The sequence below is a fragment of the Carya illinoinensis genome, chromosome 4 (genome assembly GCF_018687715.1).
Source record: "Carya illinoinensis cultivar Pawnee chromosome 4, C.illinoinensisPawnee_v1, whole genome shotgun sequence".
Classification (NCBI taxonomy): Eukaryota; Viridiplantae; Streptophyta; class Magnoliopsida; order Fagales; family Juglandaceae; genus Carya; species Carya illinoinensis.
Genome location: NC_056755.1, coordinates 3,496,397 through 3,513,400, shown reverse-complemented (window position 1 = coordinate 3,513,400; position 17,004 = coordinate 3,496,397). Strand labels below are relative to the sequence as shown.

General features: G+C 37.9%; 1 protein-coding gene across 7 annotated transcripts in view; it reads right to left on the bottom strand.

Annotated features, from left to right (window-relative positions):
* Positions 1 to 625: 625 nt before the first annotated feature.
* The window catches only part of LOC122308312 (protein SWEETIE), a 57,440-nt gene continuing 41,061 nt past the window's right edge, over positions 626 to 17,004 (bottom strand). For 3 of the 7 annotated variants that reach the window (XM_043121563.1, XM_043121567.1, XM_043121569.1), the window contains 17 exons: positions 15,647 to 15,858; positions 13,944 to 14,088; positions 13,763 to 13,831; positions 12,686 to 12,742; positions 12,415 to 12,501; positions 12,188 to 12,316; positions 11,837 to 12,040; positions 11,260 to 11,718; positions 10,446 to 10,511; positions 9,849 to 9,946; positions 9,648 to 9,747; positions 4,987 to 5,131; positions 4,201 to 4,511; positions 3,927 to 4,061; positions 3,657 to 3,818; positions 3,447 to 3,572; positions 626 to 1,939 (listed from right to left, as the gene is read on the bottom strand). In XM_043121563.1, the coding sequence (XP_042977497.1) occupies positions 1,055 to 1,939; positions 3,447 to 3,572; positions 3,657 to 3,818; positions 3,927 to 4,061; positions 4,201 to 4,511; positions 4,987 to 5,131; positions 9,648 to 9,747; positions 9,849 to 9,946; positions 10,446 to 10,511; positions 11,260 to 11,718; positions 11,837 to 12,040; positions 12,188 to 12,316; positions 12,415 to 12,501; positions 12,686 to 12,742; positions 13,763 to 13,831; positions 13,944 to 14,088; positions 15,647 to 15,858 (3,390 nt within the window). In that variant the 3' untranslated portion in view covers positions 626 to 1,054. The remainder of the gene's footprint in view (positions 1,940 to 3,446; positions 3,573 to 3,656; positions 3,819 to 3,926; positions 4,062 to 4,200; positions 4,512 to 4,986; positions 5,132 to 9,647; positions 9,748 to 9,848; positions 9,947 to 10,445; positions 10,512 to 11,259; positions 11,719 to 11,836; positions 12,041 to 12,187; positions 12,317 to 12,414; positions 12,502 to 12,685; positions 12,743 to 13,762; positions 13,832 to 13,943; positions 14,089 to 15,646; positions 15,859 to 17,004) is intronic. The other 4 variants (XM_043121565.1, XM_043121568.1, XM_043121564.1 and 1 more) reach the window with 3 other exon arrangements.

Sequence of the window (17,004 nt, the reverse complement as noted above, 5' to 3'; positions counted from 1 at the left end):
AAAAAAATTATAGATTTACGTATAAAATTTATAAAATAATAATATAAATTGACTTGAGTCTGTGATACATTACATCAACTTTATAATAAAAAGTACTTTTTATTTGAATATATCATATCAAATTATATCAGTTCGTAGTTTATTTCCTTTTTATGTGTGAACAAATGAATTTATAAATAGGTTTTACTTGAGATTAAATTTCAAAATTTAACTAAAATTCGAATAAAGATTATAAAATACTATATTTGAATTATTTTGCTGGAAATCCATCATGCTTTTATTAACTTATTTATTTTATTGCAAGACAAAAACTCAAAGTTTATTAAAGAACCTATCTATCAAGGAAAGATTTGAATTTATTATACTATCAATACTATAACTTCTTTGCCTAATGTTGTCATTACAGTTTAATAATCTACGCTTATTGTCAAAACTCTTACTGTGGGAAGAAATTATTTGACGTGCGTATCCGTAGAAATTGGCGTCGTGTCATCAATTGAGCCTCGTGCCGTTGCCATGTGTTGTGATTGTCTTCCAACCATGACTGCGTGTTCAGTTTGTTCAAGGGTGGATTGGATGGTGAAAATGTTGAATAAGAATATAGCGTTTGGTGCTTTTGTGCCAGTTCCATCGAAATTGGTATTTATAAATAAGAAATGGGATTAAGATCCTTTAAGTTCATTAAGAGATCTTAATCTGTACAAGTCATTTGGATCATTCACGTTTCTCAATATTTTCGAGCATATACTGTAGATCAGTCAAATATCAAGACCTTTACAATATGGAAATGCGAACCCTCCTAAAGTATCAAGTCAAGCTGAAGACCAGCATGAAAATATATGAGATATTAAACATATACAAAGAGGTAAATGGAGAACCGAAACTGATGTAACGGCAGAATTATAAAGAGGGCCACATTACATCAGACAAATAATATTCTACTTGGGCCTCACAAAATCTGATTCCCTGGCTTGGAGTTATAGTTGAGCTATGAAAATTTTGTGAACTAATCATTTCATACACATCGTATGCTCTTCTTTGTCACGGAGAATGATCATAGTCTAGCATTATCTTCTTCACTTACTGGTGCTCCCGAATAGTCAACACTCTCTGGCTGTTGGTCACTGCTATGAATTTCGACAGTCATTGTCTTTTGGGCTTCTTCGTCGGCTTCTTGTGGTTCCCTCTGAGTCTCAGGAATTCCTTCTCCATGAGTTTCATAAGATAATTCTTCACGAGGAAGAAGAGAATCTGACGATATCAGATCATCTTTGTTATCTGGGTTCTCCTTTCTCACCTCATTATCCCCCATATCATTTACTTCGATCGATCCTGCTGCAACTTCAACAGATTGAGGATCGGATAATCTTTGTTCGTTCTCTTTGCTTGAAACTGCTGCTTCTTCTTCCTCCTCTTCCTTCTCCTGTTGTTGATCATCGCAGGGCTTGATGACACTAGTGTGGAATTCATGCATCCCACTTCTGGTACTTTGTGCATCATTCTCTGGAGATGCCTGACTGCCCTGCCTGTCAGATATAGCTTCTTCACCAGCCTCTTGATGTTCTGAATGGTTGATCTCCTCCACAATGTTTTGAGATTGCGAGACTGAGTATTCTTGAAAGTCATTACTTCCAGAATCAATTTTCAGAACAGAAGAGTTCTCAACCAAGCCCGGTTCTTTTGCAGGACTCTCTAATTTTGACTCTCTTCCAGCTGCACTTGTAGAGGCTGGAAACGACTGGAAAGCATCCCAGTCATCATCATCCTCTCCATCCTCTTCTGTTCCACTGTTATCTAAGCGAACTGTAGAGGCTAATGATGGGGAATGTTTCCCTCCAATTCCAGCTGTTGGCACCGGCAATTTTATTTCCAATAACGGTGCCAATGGTTTCGTTTCTGTTGCATGATGATCTTGTGTTACAGATGCACGGATAACCCCCTGAAAGCAGAGGCGACTAGTCATATAAATATTCCTCAATAAGTATTGGCCAAGTCGAGTCGTTTATTTTCAAGTTACCGCTACAACATGGCAATGCTTCTCTTAAACTGTATCTGTCACAATATTTTAGGCAGTTCATTCTAATCATTTTTTTGGCAGCAATCTTCTAGGTTAATTTGAAATCATTATGAAGCTTGTGAATTTTTTTTCCCTCAATTTCTGGGGAACAATATTCCCACATCTGGCTGTCATGTATGTCCATATGCATGTATGCATCGGGTAAATTGCATAAAAGATAGCATGATTGGACCCTGATTTCAAATTAGATCCTTGATTTACAGTTTAGTCAATTAAAACCATATAATTTCATAAATTCTTCCCCTGCTCATCTCCACAAATTAAGACTGATGGTTGAACCAAACCCCTAGGGGTTTGGCTCAAGTGGTAAAGGCCTTGGGCTTGAGGTTATACTCCCCCCTAGGTCAAAGGTTCAAATGTCTTGGGTGCAAACAATCTCTAAAGGCCATCGGACTGGGGGCTTTCCCCTTGAATTACCCAAAGTGTACTTGCGGGAAACTCCTTGTCAAGAGCCTGTGCATCCCCGAGATTAGTATGGACGCTGTTCCTGGACACGCGGTGCCAATAAAAAAAAGACTGATGGTAGAACCAGGTGAGTTGAATGTGAGACACATATCTGATGCCCTATGAATCAAAAAAGATGAAAAATGAAAATAAATTAACACCCCTCTGTATCCTCCAGATGTGCCACGCAATTGATCTCTATTCTCAGTTCTCACCCCCCACCTCCCTACCTCCAGAGTTCATGTGCCTGGAGCTGAGGTCTGGAGTTGCTCTATTGTTGTTGTGGGAAGAGGGGTGTGGGCCATTGTATGAGGATCAGCAACTTGCAATGGTAATTTTACCCGGCCCCATCACCTGCTACTATGAATACTATTTGTTTACTTTTAAAATTTGATTGGTTTTTCAGGTTTTAGAATTTAAGACTTGGACTTGATTTAATTGGAACTTTTGGTGAATTATCAGAATTTGAATGTGGCTGCCTGGTGATTTTTGTTAGTTTTTTGCTGAATGCTTGGGATTTGGGAATTGGGCATGATGGATATTTTGAATCTAAAAACACATATTACGTTCTGTGTTTTTGGTGGCTGACACCTACTAAGGCTTATGAGAGACTGCCGTGGAGGTAAGTCAGGAAGACAAGAGGCCATGGAGGAGAGGAAACAGATGGGACAATGTATTGTCTTTTCTATTATTTTTTGGTCCATTGGGCTCATACAAGTGCTCCATGTGCAATTCACAAGGGTCCTCTGTAAGCCTTAAATAGTGAAGATAGACACAGAATTGTAGGGATTAAAAGAACGAAATTAGAAAGATTTAAATTTAGAATTGGGGTCAAACACTGGGATATTTTTAATTTAAATTTTGCATATGATTTATATAGTTCTAGGTTATCAAATATAACATCGCCACATAGCAAGAACAGCACCTGGAGTTGCTGCCGGTGCATTGGAGGCATTGACAACAAGACATCCTTGAAGTATACTGCAGAGGAAGGGACTTGAGCTAGATGGGAGACGAGGTTTACAGCAGTGCTTTTTATGTCACTGGCTTCCTGTAAGTATGATACACACTCAGGAAAAAAGGATGAAATTAAATGCGTCAAATTTCAATTTTAGAGGCCCTTATTTAATATTACCTGAGACCCATCTTCTGATGCCAAGAAAACCATCACAATGGCTTCAAAAAGCAAATTCATAAAACCTCTCTGAGATTCACTACCTTTGGAAAGCGTCTGCAGAAGCACCAAGATTCTCAAGCACTCCCCAACAATGGTCACTGATTCTTTGGTTAGAGGTTTCTACAATCAACAGAAGAGTGCAAGTCCTTCAGAATATAAAACACTCAAATCGGGCAAGTCAAAGAGTTGTAATCTCTAATTTTGGGAGAACTTGAAAAGAAAAGAGACCTTCAGCATCCTCTGGATTATTGTGAAAATATCTCTAATATGTTCTCCAACCAAAAATATTACAAATGCATCATAACCATTGCTCAAGGCTTTCTGAACCATACTTTTTAGCACTTGTAACCCAATTGCTTGAACCTGAGCAGAAGAAAATTCCATTAGTTGTCATTTTGTTCAGCATAATGCCTATGACCTCACCTTAATCTATATTTTTTTTATCAGTAAATAAGGATTTTATAATCTCACCACAATATTTGAAGGACAGATATCTTTTTACCTGTATATTTACGTCTGTCAGTAAAGTTCGGATACACTCTGTGCAATACATGAACAGAGTAGAATATATGGGATGAATGTCTTTGGTCTGTCCAAGACATTGAATTTCATGAACCAGCTTGGCAAATGATATAGTTTGTTCCCCAGAGAAAGCGAGTTTCATTTGCAGTAGTTTGCGGAAGTCTGATCTCTTATTCTCCAATACATGGATGCCCTCAATACAATCCTTGGTCAAATTAGCTATCACAGTCAGACAGGTTCCAATAACTGCTCTCAGATATTGAATGCCATCATCACCAAGTTTAGAATTTTCTGCAGCACACATTCTATTAGCTTCAGATAGGCTGACGCACTGTGAAATGCATACTCGCAAAGGTAACATTTTGATGCATCTACATGTGTTGGAACATAGGATCCTAGAAAAACCTGATTGGCATCTTCACGCCTAAAGATGTGATGAACTTTGCGTCTTTTTATAACACAAAAGACAAAATCCAAAGATTCCACTTAGAATGATGCCAAAATTTTGGACTAAACAATTTCTGTGGAAGAAGCTGAGCGGCATGAGTTTTCAGCTATACAGGAGAAAGATAATCACTGATATATCTAATTGTGACAAAGTAAACTAATTCTAATCTAAAATCTTATTCAGACAAATATAGTGACTTAATATCAACTAATGATTATACAGTTAAATGTTTTAAAGTAATGATAAAATGGCATATATAGGTAATTGGCAAAGAAAACTGACTATCCACCAATCCAGTTGTAACTTCAAAATGCTCACCACCAATAAGTTTCTCCAATGAGGCATTGGTGCACTTGACAAATTCGTTGACTTTTGAGAAGCATAATTCAGTCCTGGCATCTCTAATGCACTTGTAACCAATTAATAGAAATGCCAATATCACTGACTGCAACTGCTTCTGCAACTGAAGACATGCACTTCAATGAGAACATGGAACTTAGCAGTCAAGACAATTTTATAACAATGAAAGAGAAGGCATATGCTGAATGTTAGTAATATTTTTGGTTAGTTTTGTTGCAGTGCTCAAGGTGTTTCTAGTGTTTATACTATTTGAGAGAGCACTGCAGCAAATCTTCAACCCTACTTAGTTTTCCTATTCATCACGACTCATCCCAGTTTCCCTCCATAGTTTCTGGCGAAGTTGTATTTGACGGATTTGGGAGGGTGCCTCCCCAGTTGAATATTGAGAAGGAATCTGCTAGGGTTTTGTGCACTGCTGAGGATGATGTATTGGGCATCTCAGAGGAGGGGTCTGTTGAAGAGCTTGATTTATATTCGGTATGCAGGGGGTCTGGGGGGAGGCTTTTCTTAATGGATTGGAAGATGTGGGTGATGAGCCTAGTCCCATTTGCTCTATGCCTCCAGCATACTCTTGGGCAGGTACTCATTCTGATTGGGTGTTGCAGAAGGTGGACAAAATTCACAAATACATAGGGATTTCTTGCAATGGCTTTGAAGAGCAATTTAAAGCTCTTCTCATTGCCATCAAGGCGGGACGGCCTTTCTTGGCTAGATCTTGTTCAAAAAAAGAAAGAGAACTTAAGAGATTGGTTTGCTCTATCAATTATGATGCTAGGGAAGGTAGTGCTAGTAGAGGTAGGCACAAAGACAGGGTGAACAGAAGTAGTTTATAAAGCCAAAGATCCTCTCATGGAATGTACAAGGATTGAATGACCCATGTAAATGCCTTCGCGTAAGAAATTTGATTTGGGATTGGAAAGTAGATGTCATTTATTTGTTTGCAGGAAACCAAACTGAAAACCATTGACAGAAACATTATAAGAAGTTTGTGGGGTTCTTCTTATGTCGGATGGGCCTCTTTAGCTTCCTAGAGGGCTTCGGAGGGTACTATTTTGATGTGGGACGAGAGAGTTGTAAATCTGGTGGATGAATTCGTTGGGGAATATCCGGTGGCTTGTTCTTTTATGAATGTTAATGATGGTTTGGGTGGAGTTTTGCTGGTGTATATGGGACTAATGTTGATAGTGAAAGAAAATTTCTTTGGGATGAGATTGCTGGCTTGTGCAGTTGGTGGGATGGTGCGTGGTGTATTGGTGGTGATTTTAACATCACTTGGTATCCAAGTGGAGAGGTTGGGGGATTCTCGTATTGGTCCAGCCATGGTTGATTTTTCTGATTTAATCTTTGAGCTGGGTTTGATTGACTTACCTTTTGCAGGGGGTGATTTCACTTGATCAAACGGGAGGGCAAGGTCCAGGTTGGACAGATTTCTTGTTTCCCCTTCTTGGGAGGCACATTTCCCTGACTTATGTCAAAAATGCCTTCCTAGATTAAGTTCCGATCATTTTCCCATCCTTTTGGACTGTGGGGGTATTCATGAGGGCAGAGATATTTTAAATTTGAGAAAATGTGGTTAAAAGCTTATGGTTTTGTAGATAAATTAAGAGAGTGGTGGTCCTCTTATCGGTTGTCGGGTACACCCAGTTACGTCTTAGCAGGGAAACTAAAAGCATTGAAAAATGATTTGAGGAAATGGAATGAGGAAGTCCTCGGGAAAATAGTGGATAAAAAAAAGTCTCTTTTTGAGGAGCTAATTTGCCTTGATGAAAAAGACTGTTGGGGTTTTTATCGGTTGATGAGAAGGAAAGGTATCTTGGTGTTGCTAATGAACTGGAAAAAATTACTCTCATGGAGGAGATTTCTTGGTGACAAAAGTCTCGGCCCCTTTGGTGGAAGGGGATAAGCACACCAAATTCTTTCATAGAGTTGCAAATTCTCATCATAGGAATAACGCCATTGAGGTGCTTCACTTGGAAGGTAGTGTCATTACATATAAATCTGAAATTCAGGATCACATTGTTCATTTTTATGAAAAGCTCCTATTGGAGCCTTATTCCTGGCGTCCTAAGGTTGATGGGCTGGTGTTTGATTCGATTGACCAGCCTACTGCACTTTGGTTGGAGAGAATGTTTGTAGAGGAGGTGTCAATGTGATAAGAGGAATGGACAAAGATAAAGCTCTGGTCCCAGATGGATTCTCCATGGCATTTTTTCAGGTATGTTGGGACATTGTGAAGGATGACATCATGAAGGTTTTTCTTGAATTTCATTCATTTATGAAACTCGAGAAAAGTCTTATGCTATGTTCATTGCATTTATTCGTAAAATAGTTGGGTCCATGTAGGTGAAGGACTTTCATCCCATTAGTCTTATTAGTAGTGCATACAACATCATTTCAAAGGTGCTTGCTAACCGTTTTGAGTGTGGTTATGGGGAAGATCATCACAAAATTGCAAAATTCCTTCATTAAGGGAAGACAAATTCTTGACTCCATTCTTATTGCAAATGAGTGCTTGGAGAAGTAGAATCAAAGGTGGCATTCCCGGCATCCTTTGTAAATTGGACATGGAAAAGGCTTTCGATCACATCAACTGGGGTTTTTTGGTTTATACCCTTGGTAGATAAGGTTTTGGGGAGAGGTTGTGCACTTGGATGAAGTATTGCATATCAACAGTTAGATTTTCAGTTTTGGTTAATGGCACACCAGCTGGTTTTTTTTATAGCTCCCGGGGATTGAGACAAGGGGCTCCACTATCTCCTTTCCTTTTTATTTTAGTCATGGATGTGTTAAGCAGAATGTTAAGGGCGGCGGCAGATAGGGGATTCATATCGAGCTTTTCGGTGGGCAGTTCTTTGTATGGAAGCGTTAATGTTTCTCATCTGCTTTTTGCGGATGACACTTTAACCCTTTGTGAGCCAAATTCTGAACATATTCGCTCTCTACAGGCTCTCTTGCTATGTTTTGAAGCCGTATCAGGCTTAAAGGTGAACTTATCAAAGTTTGATTTGATTCCTGTTGGTATGGTCAATAATATAGAGGATTTGGCTGATATTTTGGGCTGCAAAGTCTCTAGCTTGCCTTTAAAGTATCTTGGTCTCCCTTTGGGGGCACCTCGCAAATCCAAGGCTATTTGGGATGGGATTATAGAGAAGATTGAATGTCGATTGGCTGGTTAGAAAATGATTTATCTGTCCAAAGGTGGTAGGATCACTTTAATCAAGAGCACCTTATCTAATATCCCAACCTATTATTTATCTCTTTTTCCTTTGCCTGCAGGAGTGGCTAATAGAATGGAAAGGATATTTCGAGCTTTCTTGTGGGGGTGGTATGGATAATGAGCAGAAATTCCATTTGCTTAAGCGGGATAAGATTTGCACTCGTCTTTCATTGGGAGGTTTGGGGATTAGAAAGCTGAAAGCTTTCAATAAGGCTCTTTTAGGGAAATGGCTGTGAAGGTATCATCAAGAAAAATATGCTCTTTGGAGAATTGTTATTGATGCGAAGTATGGGAGTTCTTGGGGTGGTTGGTGCTCCAATGAAGTAAGAGGGGCATATGGTGTGGGAGTGTGGAAATTCATTTGAAATGGATGGGGGAAGTTCTTAAAAAATTTCAGATTTGAGGTGGGTAGGGGAAACCGGATCAGGTTTTGGATGACTTGTGTTGTGGAGATGAGGCCTTGAAGAATGGTTTTCCTTCTCTCTTCAGAATTGGTTCGAATAAAGGTGCTTCTGTGGCTGATTACTTGGATAATACTGCTGGTTTTATTCAGTGGTCAGTATGTTTTATTAGAGATGTCCAAGATTAGGAAGTGGGGGACATTTCTGATTTTTACAGCTTGCTTTATGCTTTAAACATAACTCTGCAGGGAAGGATAGATTACTTTGGAATCAGTTTGGTAATAAGAAATTCTCAGTTAGATATTTATACAAGGCCTTGGCATCACATTTTTCTACTTACTTTTTTCCTTGGAAAAATATTTGGAGATGCAAGGTGCCTCTTAAGGTGGCTTTCTTCGGGTGGTTGGCCTCCCTTGGGAAAATTCTTACCATTGACAAGTTAAGGAAGCATGGTATCGTTGCAATGGATTGGTGCTTTATGTGCAAAAAATGTTTTGAATCGGCAGATCATCTTCTTCTTCATTGTGATGTGTCGAAGGCTTTGTGGGACAAGGTCTTTGCTAAGGTGGGAATTGCTTGGGTGATGCCTAAGAGGGTGGTGAACCTCTTGGCGTGTTAGAGAGGGATTCTAGGAAATTGTCAAATAGCAACCATTTGGAAGATAGTACCTCTGTGTCTTATGTGGTGTATTTGGAATGAGAGGAATGGGTGCTGTTTTGAGAATAGAGAACGATCGGTGGAATGGATTAGAGCTTTCCTTTTTCATACTTGCTTTGGGCTTCAGTTATTAATAGTCTTAATGACTTTTGTACTGTTTTTCAGGATTAGCTTGTAATTAGGCGTTTCTCTCTTGTACACTTCTTGTGTATTTGGGCTATGCATAATTACGTTTTTTAATAAATTTCTTACTAATAAAAAAAATAAAGAATGTTAGGAAACCGTAACTGTGTAAAATCTTATCCACCACAATCAATACAAGATTAAATGTCTGAAACACCTACCACCTTAGTTTCTAATCGCTTCAACAGTGTCTTTGCAGTAAAAAATAATGTTGACATCAATTCATCCCAATTCGGCTGATCTGGTGAAGTTGCATCACTACTGAGCTCAAAAAGTTGGGGCTATTAGATAAGGATATTACTAAGAATACTCTTCATCAAATTTAAACTAAAAATGACCAAACTTCCTGGCATGGTGTTTACCTTTGAAACATTTTGAAGAGGTAAGCTAAACAAAGTTCCGTTGCAATATAAGCAAAATCTTCTGTTTCAAGGAAATCTTTAGGACAATTCTGCACAATCTGTTGTCAGAATTTAATGCAAACAACTCAGTATCTTCGTTTGAAAATCAATCTGGTGGATATAAAGAATGACTCAAAGATATGAAGTAAATCTCAGATACGAGAAAGAGAAAATTATGCCATATATTATACAAATAGCTTACATAGAGCACTAATGTGATCAAAGCAATACAGGACTTGATATATGTTAAACAGCAGGAACCAATACTCTCTAAATCCACAAGTAATAACTGGTACAAAAACCCAAGTCTGGAAAGTAGATATGGATGTCAATAATACACCGGCATAGTGCACTGGATTTATGCTATTATTGAAACCTAAGAAAATTGCAATTCATAAAGAAAACACTCAGAACTGATTGGTCACATAGACACCATGTGTTATTCTCTTATGCATTGGTATGTTGAAATAATTGCAACGTTAGTGTTAGAACCAATGCTTCTGATTAATCAACTTCAAAAATGAATTCAAATTAACTCACAAGACTAGCTATGTTTACCTGTGATAGGACTGATATCGCAAGACTGTTAAATGAATTATCCATGTGTGTGGAATATGAGAAAACCTGCATCCATTTAAAATTTCTTAAGCATCCTTATGAATATACACCTTAATTTGAATATCAAAGGAATAGAGTCATTCTAGCATCACATATCTAATAACAGTCACCCATATTGGTTATATATAAGCTAATTAACATATGGGTAGCTTGAAGCGACAAGGTGGACTTCCGGAGCAGTGGCTTTCTTTCTTAATTTATAAAATATTATCCAAAATAAAAGTCAACAATATAAGTCAACAAGTGGAAGAAGTTTGAGTTCTACTAATTGCAGTGATACCCATTCTGATCGAGATCACAATAAAGCAGTTTCAAAATATATCATACTTTAGTACATATAAAATGGGATACAAAAGTCTCTTTGCAAATCATGTTTGTAACTTATACCGTTGCAGCAAAGTTTATGCCTTCATAAACTCTTTTGCATAGGTTAAAACACATTAAATTGCTTAAGGAATTTCGAAGTATAAAAATGTGAGATAATCATGCATTAAAAGAAAGAAATTTAAAAAGACGAGGGCATAAAAATTGTGCCAGAAAACCGAAGAAAAACTTGAACTACATATATTTGCAGCATGGGATCTATTTATGATTTCATGAGATAACACCATTTCAACTAACCACCACTTGCATCAATGATTTCATTCCAGAGTATCCTAATTAAAGATAATGGATTCAAACATTAAAACGCCACAAAACACCATACCTCCTTACCCAAGTTATAACAACAAAAGGAACAGAGAGAGATCATAACCTGCAATAATTCTCTGCTAATATCTAGAGTGAGATATCCCACACTAAAAAATCTTTCAGTAGAGAGACACTGGAAAACTGGTAGCACAATTTCGTATAAGTTCAAGCCAGGGGAATCGAGCTCTTCAATTGGTGAGTCTTCACTATGTCTTGCTTTAGCACAAACCAAAGGCAATTTAGATTCACCAAGAATTAGATATTGTCCCTGAAAAAGAACAAGAAGAGCAAAGCCCCACAGAAACCGAAAGTCTACAGACTCCAGTTCAACCATGCTATATCCAGATACTAAGCTTCCTGCCATATTTTCAACAGTGTTTTTGGAATGTTCATTCGCATCAAGATTCAAAGGAACTGCATCCAGCGCAAGTGCTTGCAAAATTACCGGCCAGGATTCTTCCAAACAAGGCTGCAGCTTTGAAGAAACCAGAGGTGATTGGATCCCATCAAGGAACTGATTCCACTGTAAGAAGTGATGCAACTTGAATGAGTATGCCATTAAGACATTACAAAGAATATATATGAAACATATATCTCTCTGAGATGAAAGATGGTCATGAAAGAGGAACAAGGAAGCTTACATTCTTCTTGAGATGCAAACAAAGGCAGATATAACTGTAATCCTTTAAAACCCGGATCCAGTACTTTCCCAGTATACTTGAACTCTTTGAAAACAAAGGCAACAATGCTAGATATTCATCTGGAATCCTATTATGGTATCTTCTCAAGAATGCATACGTATAACACTTGAGAGAGGCATGAGCAGCCAGAAGTCTTATCTTGATCTAGTTTGTCAGTAAGAAATTAGTAAAAGACTTTACAACTTAACAAACAGCTGTCTGCCAGATAATAAACATTGGAAAAGAAAAAAGAAATGGATATTTTTCTCCCTTAATACACAAAAGAATCAGAAGAACAATGGGATTCCAAACCTTGCATGAGACCCATTCAGCAAATGAAGGATAATAAAGTTCTTTGAAGTCATTCAATGGGCGTGAAATCAACGAAAATATGCGTTTAACTGCAACTTGATCACCACTAATTATTCCACTTGTCAGTATCTGGATTTTTTTTTTTTTTTTATATCAGTGTCATTGCATCTCATTTCATCATTCAATCGGAAAGTAATGAAAGAAGAAAAAATGGGTATATTCTTAACCTTGGTAGCCAGTTGCAAGCCTGCCTCCAATAGCAAAGGGCCAGCGGATGTGTCCAAGGAAGTGCGAACTGCAGATAATAGTTGGGCCTACATAAAGCCTCAATAATGTGAGATTCATGATCTCAGAAGTTAAACATTTAAAACATGATGTGACATTCACTCCAAATTCCCTCCAAGAAATTACGACTAACATGTATGAATAATTTAAGGTGTTGACCTTTGGAATTATATGGAAGAAGGGAAAAAGACCCAAAAAAACCCATAAATGTACCTGATATTGCTCTAGCAGAAGATGTCCTGGAAGCTCAGGATCAGGTGTCCTCTCAAACTGCATACAAAAATCACAAGGCAGAAACAATTTAACTTTTGATAGACACTAAGAACTACGGCAAAAGATAAAGCAGAGAAAAAATGGAAAGTATGGATTGAGATAAAACCAGAGACATCTTCAAAACTTATTTCCACCAAGTTATAATAACAGACTAAAATAGCGAAGTATTGCAGTACAATGATGAAATCTAGTTTCCTGCAAGTATATTAATCCTTCATTTTCTATTTTAGCACATCCCCCAAGACCAATCAGAAACTACAAATCATTCCACTACAAAAGATATTTTTTTAATTATTTTTTTCTTGTTATCCTGTTGAAGCGAGCAAAATGTGGGAAGATTCATGCATAACAGTACTTTTACTTCCTGTCATGGGTGGAAATATAACATTGGAAGGCCAAGTCAAACTTTCAGTATCTGAAACCACTGCCTAAAATGAAGTTTTGAGTTTATCTTGTACCATGGAGGTAAAGGAGAAAGGCAATTGCCAATCCATGTCGCCTTAAAAAATTTCACCTCTAGGGCCTTTCTTAGTGAACTTCATTTGATGAAAGACACCAGAGATATATTTCAATAGAGCACAGCCATACCATAATCATGGTTCGCATCACAATTATAATATTAAGGGACTATAAAGTCGATTCTCAAAAGTTACTCCAATTTGGTATTGTGCATAATTCCTGTTTTCTGGTAACAGCTAAAACCCAAATCTCTGACACTTACTTTTTTTTTTGTTTGATAAATAAAATCTCTGACACTTACTTCCATGTGGCATAGCATCTATAATTTGAAAATATTCAAGTTGTTTGATATCTCAAGTTCAAAAAGTTCTCAACTATAGCAACATAATGTCAAAATAAAATCTCTGGTTTAATAATGCATTCTTCAATAGGTCATAGGATTTAGTCAGCAATAATGAGGAAAAAACACTGCAAGACTTCAAAATTAGCTCCAATCAAACAATAAAAAAGAAATTGCAGAACTATCATTCTTTATCTAGCTATTTCACACACATTTACCTTATCCATAACTGTACTCAGAAGCCCCAGACCAACTGGCTGCATGTTTTCAAACTGGATTGTGCTTATCTGATACCGAAAATGAAAGAAAATATATCAAATTTAAAATGCATTTCAGGAGTCAGGACCTGAGATTTTTCAAAGAAATATAACAACATGCTAGTGAGTTCCTATTGCAAACCTGATAAGCGAGCGATATTAACTCTTGGACATGGATTACCAGCCAATCGCTAGAACCCTGTCTGTTTGCTGATTGTTTCCTTGCCAAAGAGAGGTCAAAATGAGCTGGATTCTTCCCTACAGCTCTGGGTAGATGATTCAAACACCTATGTACCAACAGAAAACTAAAATTATCCACCTCATGATGAATACTACAAGCATATGCAAACACCCATGCATACATAATATATATAAATATTCAATCAACAAACAATTTAAATTGAAGTCATGACTGATGGTTGGAATAGTGGGAGGGATTTAAACTTCAGGTTATGTGTGTTGGGCATTAAGACACAATACAATTAGGGGTGGGCAACAGGTAGGCGGGCCGTGTTAAAATTTATAATCAACAGATGGGTGGTGGTGGGGGTACCCACCCGCCAGCCCGCTTACCCATACTATAAATTTAAAATATATATATTCTTCAGATCAGCCATGCACCCACCCTTTTCTTCTTCTCCCTCCCTCTTCTCTTCCCTTCTTGTTTCCTTTCTTCCTTCTCTCAGCCGCATACACAATCTTTTCTTGTGCTCCCTCTTTCTTCTCTTCTCCTCTCTTCTCTTCTCTTCTCCTTTCTTCCTTCTCTCAGCCGCACACCCACTCTTTTCTTACTCTGTCTTCTTCCTTCTTCTCTCTCTTGGAGACCCACGACCATGGCTGTGGGACTCTCCTCCCCTAGAGACTGTTGTGCTCTGATTTTTTTGCAGATCCTTCGTTGAAGTTGAGATTTTTTTTTATCAGTATATAAGAATTTTGTCAGTGAAGTTGAGATTTGTTGGTATCATGTGTTGTTTTTGGCAGATTTACAGACATAGAGACGAAAAATCCACCCACCCATTCAACAGGGATGGGCAGGTGGCAGGGGCCAGGTTGGGCAGCTACCCACCCACGTAGGGCAGGTACAGCCCTACATACAGAATGCCTTTTAAGGCATACATACATGCAAAATGATTCATTTTTGTTTGAATTTGAATTTGATGCTAATTGAATTTAACTAGTGAGCTTATAAACATAAATTTCTTAAAAGTACATGATGCAATTAGCTCTGACATGTACTCATGTATCCCATCAATCATCAACAATCATCTTTCCAGTGGCATCTTCCTTTGATACGGCAATTTATTAGAAATACAAAAGAGCGCAACCCAATTACAATAAACGTATACAGGAGAAAACAACTCACATTGGCAATTGATGACATCAACCAAAAAACTGCACAAAATTTCCTGAACTCAAATTGTCACTACTTCGACTACAATGCATACACACAAGAAGCTGATCATATAATGCAATATTTATCTAATTTGTTAGAGGCAAGATAAAACAGGACAAATTGTACATAAGAGTCTTAGATATATTAAATGAGATGAGGGAAAATCAACTTCTATCAAACAGAGAAAGTGAAGCATATGCAGCATAGAGATGCAGCAAGACCTAATGTTCCTGAAGCTTCAGACTCTCAGAGACATCAGTTTCAAATATCAATTATCTGTCTATGAGACAATAAAGAAAAGATACATGAAACCTCCAAATCTCGACATGGATGTACACAAACTGAAAGTTCATTAGAAAGAAGCCACAGTATGCATGCAAGGATATCAGTAAGTGTTTCAAACGTCAATTTCATATATATTGAAAAAAAGGTATAAGAAAGGTATCACATACTCAGCAGCAAAAACTCTGGTTCGATATCTGAGGTGCTTCTCTCTAGTAGACAACATGCCGGCAGCTTCAAATCCATAACCTTTTCCTGACATACCTTCAGAGCTTGAAACCATGTTTTCGTCATCTTCTCCAAAAGTTGTTCTGGTGTCACCCTCTGGATCATTTGCTAGAATTTTGGTATTTTCGGTTCTCCTTGTTGACATAGCAAGAACCTGAGGAAATGTTTAAACAGCTCATTTGATTAGTGCTTATATGGCCATAGCAAATCTATATTTTACAGTCTTAAAAGACAACTCAACTTAACCATTGCCTCAAGGAATCAAAAATAGTTTTGGCAGACCACATCTACCGCGCAAATAAATGAGGTGTACCATCCAAGTTATACATACTTTTTTTTATAAGTAAAACAACATTTTATTGATAGTAGTAAATAGGCATAGCCCAAGTACACAGGAGGTATACAAACAGCATACATATAGTTACGTAATAAGCTTATTTCGAAACCTCAGAATGCTTTTGTTAAGGATAGACAAATCTTAGATGCAGTTCTTATTGCGAATGAATGCCTAGACAGTCGGTTGAAAACAGGCAAGGCAGGGATTATATGCAAGCTGGATATGGAGAAGGCATATGATCATGTCAATTGGGAATTCCTTCTGGATCTTTTGGGGAAATGCGGGTTTGGAGAGAGATGGTGTTCTTGGATTAGGTGGTGCATATCAACGGCGAAATTCTCCGTCTTGATAAACGGAAGCCCAACTGGGTTCTTTCGTAGTACACGAGGCTTGAGACAAGGAGATCCGTTATCCCCTTTACTCTTTGTTATTGTGATGGAGGCACTGAGCAGGATGTCATTAGCCTTGGTTACGAGTGGTTTTCTAACTAGTTTTAAGATCGGCTCCCCGAATAGGGGACTTGTTAATGTCTCTCACTTGTTGTTCGCAGATGATACTATTTTCTTTTGTGAAGCAGATCCTAACCAACTCAGAATTTTGAAGGCCCTTCTCCTGTGCTTTGAAGTAACTTCCGGATTGAAAGTCAATTTGGAAAAATCTGAGATGGTGCCTATTGGAAGTGTTCGACATTTTAGACAGTTGGCTAGCATATTGGGATGCACGACTGCATCTTTACCCATGACTTATCTGGGACTTCCACTAGGGGCGGCGTCGAGAGCAGTGTCATTATGGGAGTCAGTAATTGAGAAAGTAGAACGTCGGCTTGCCGGATGGAAGAGATTATACTTGTCTAAAGGTGGACGGATTACGCTAATCAAGAGTACTTTGTCTAATCTACCCACATATTTTTTGTCTCTGTTTCCTATTCTAGCAAGTGTTGCTCTTCAGCTGGAGAAACTTCAA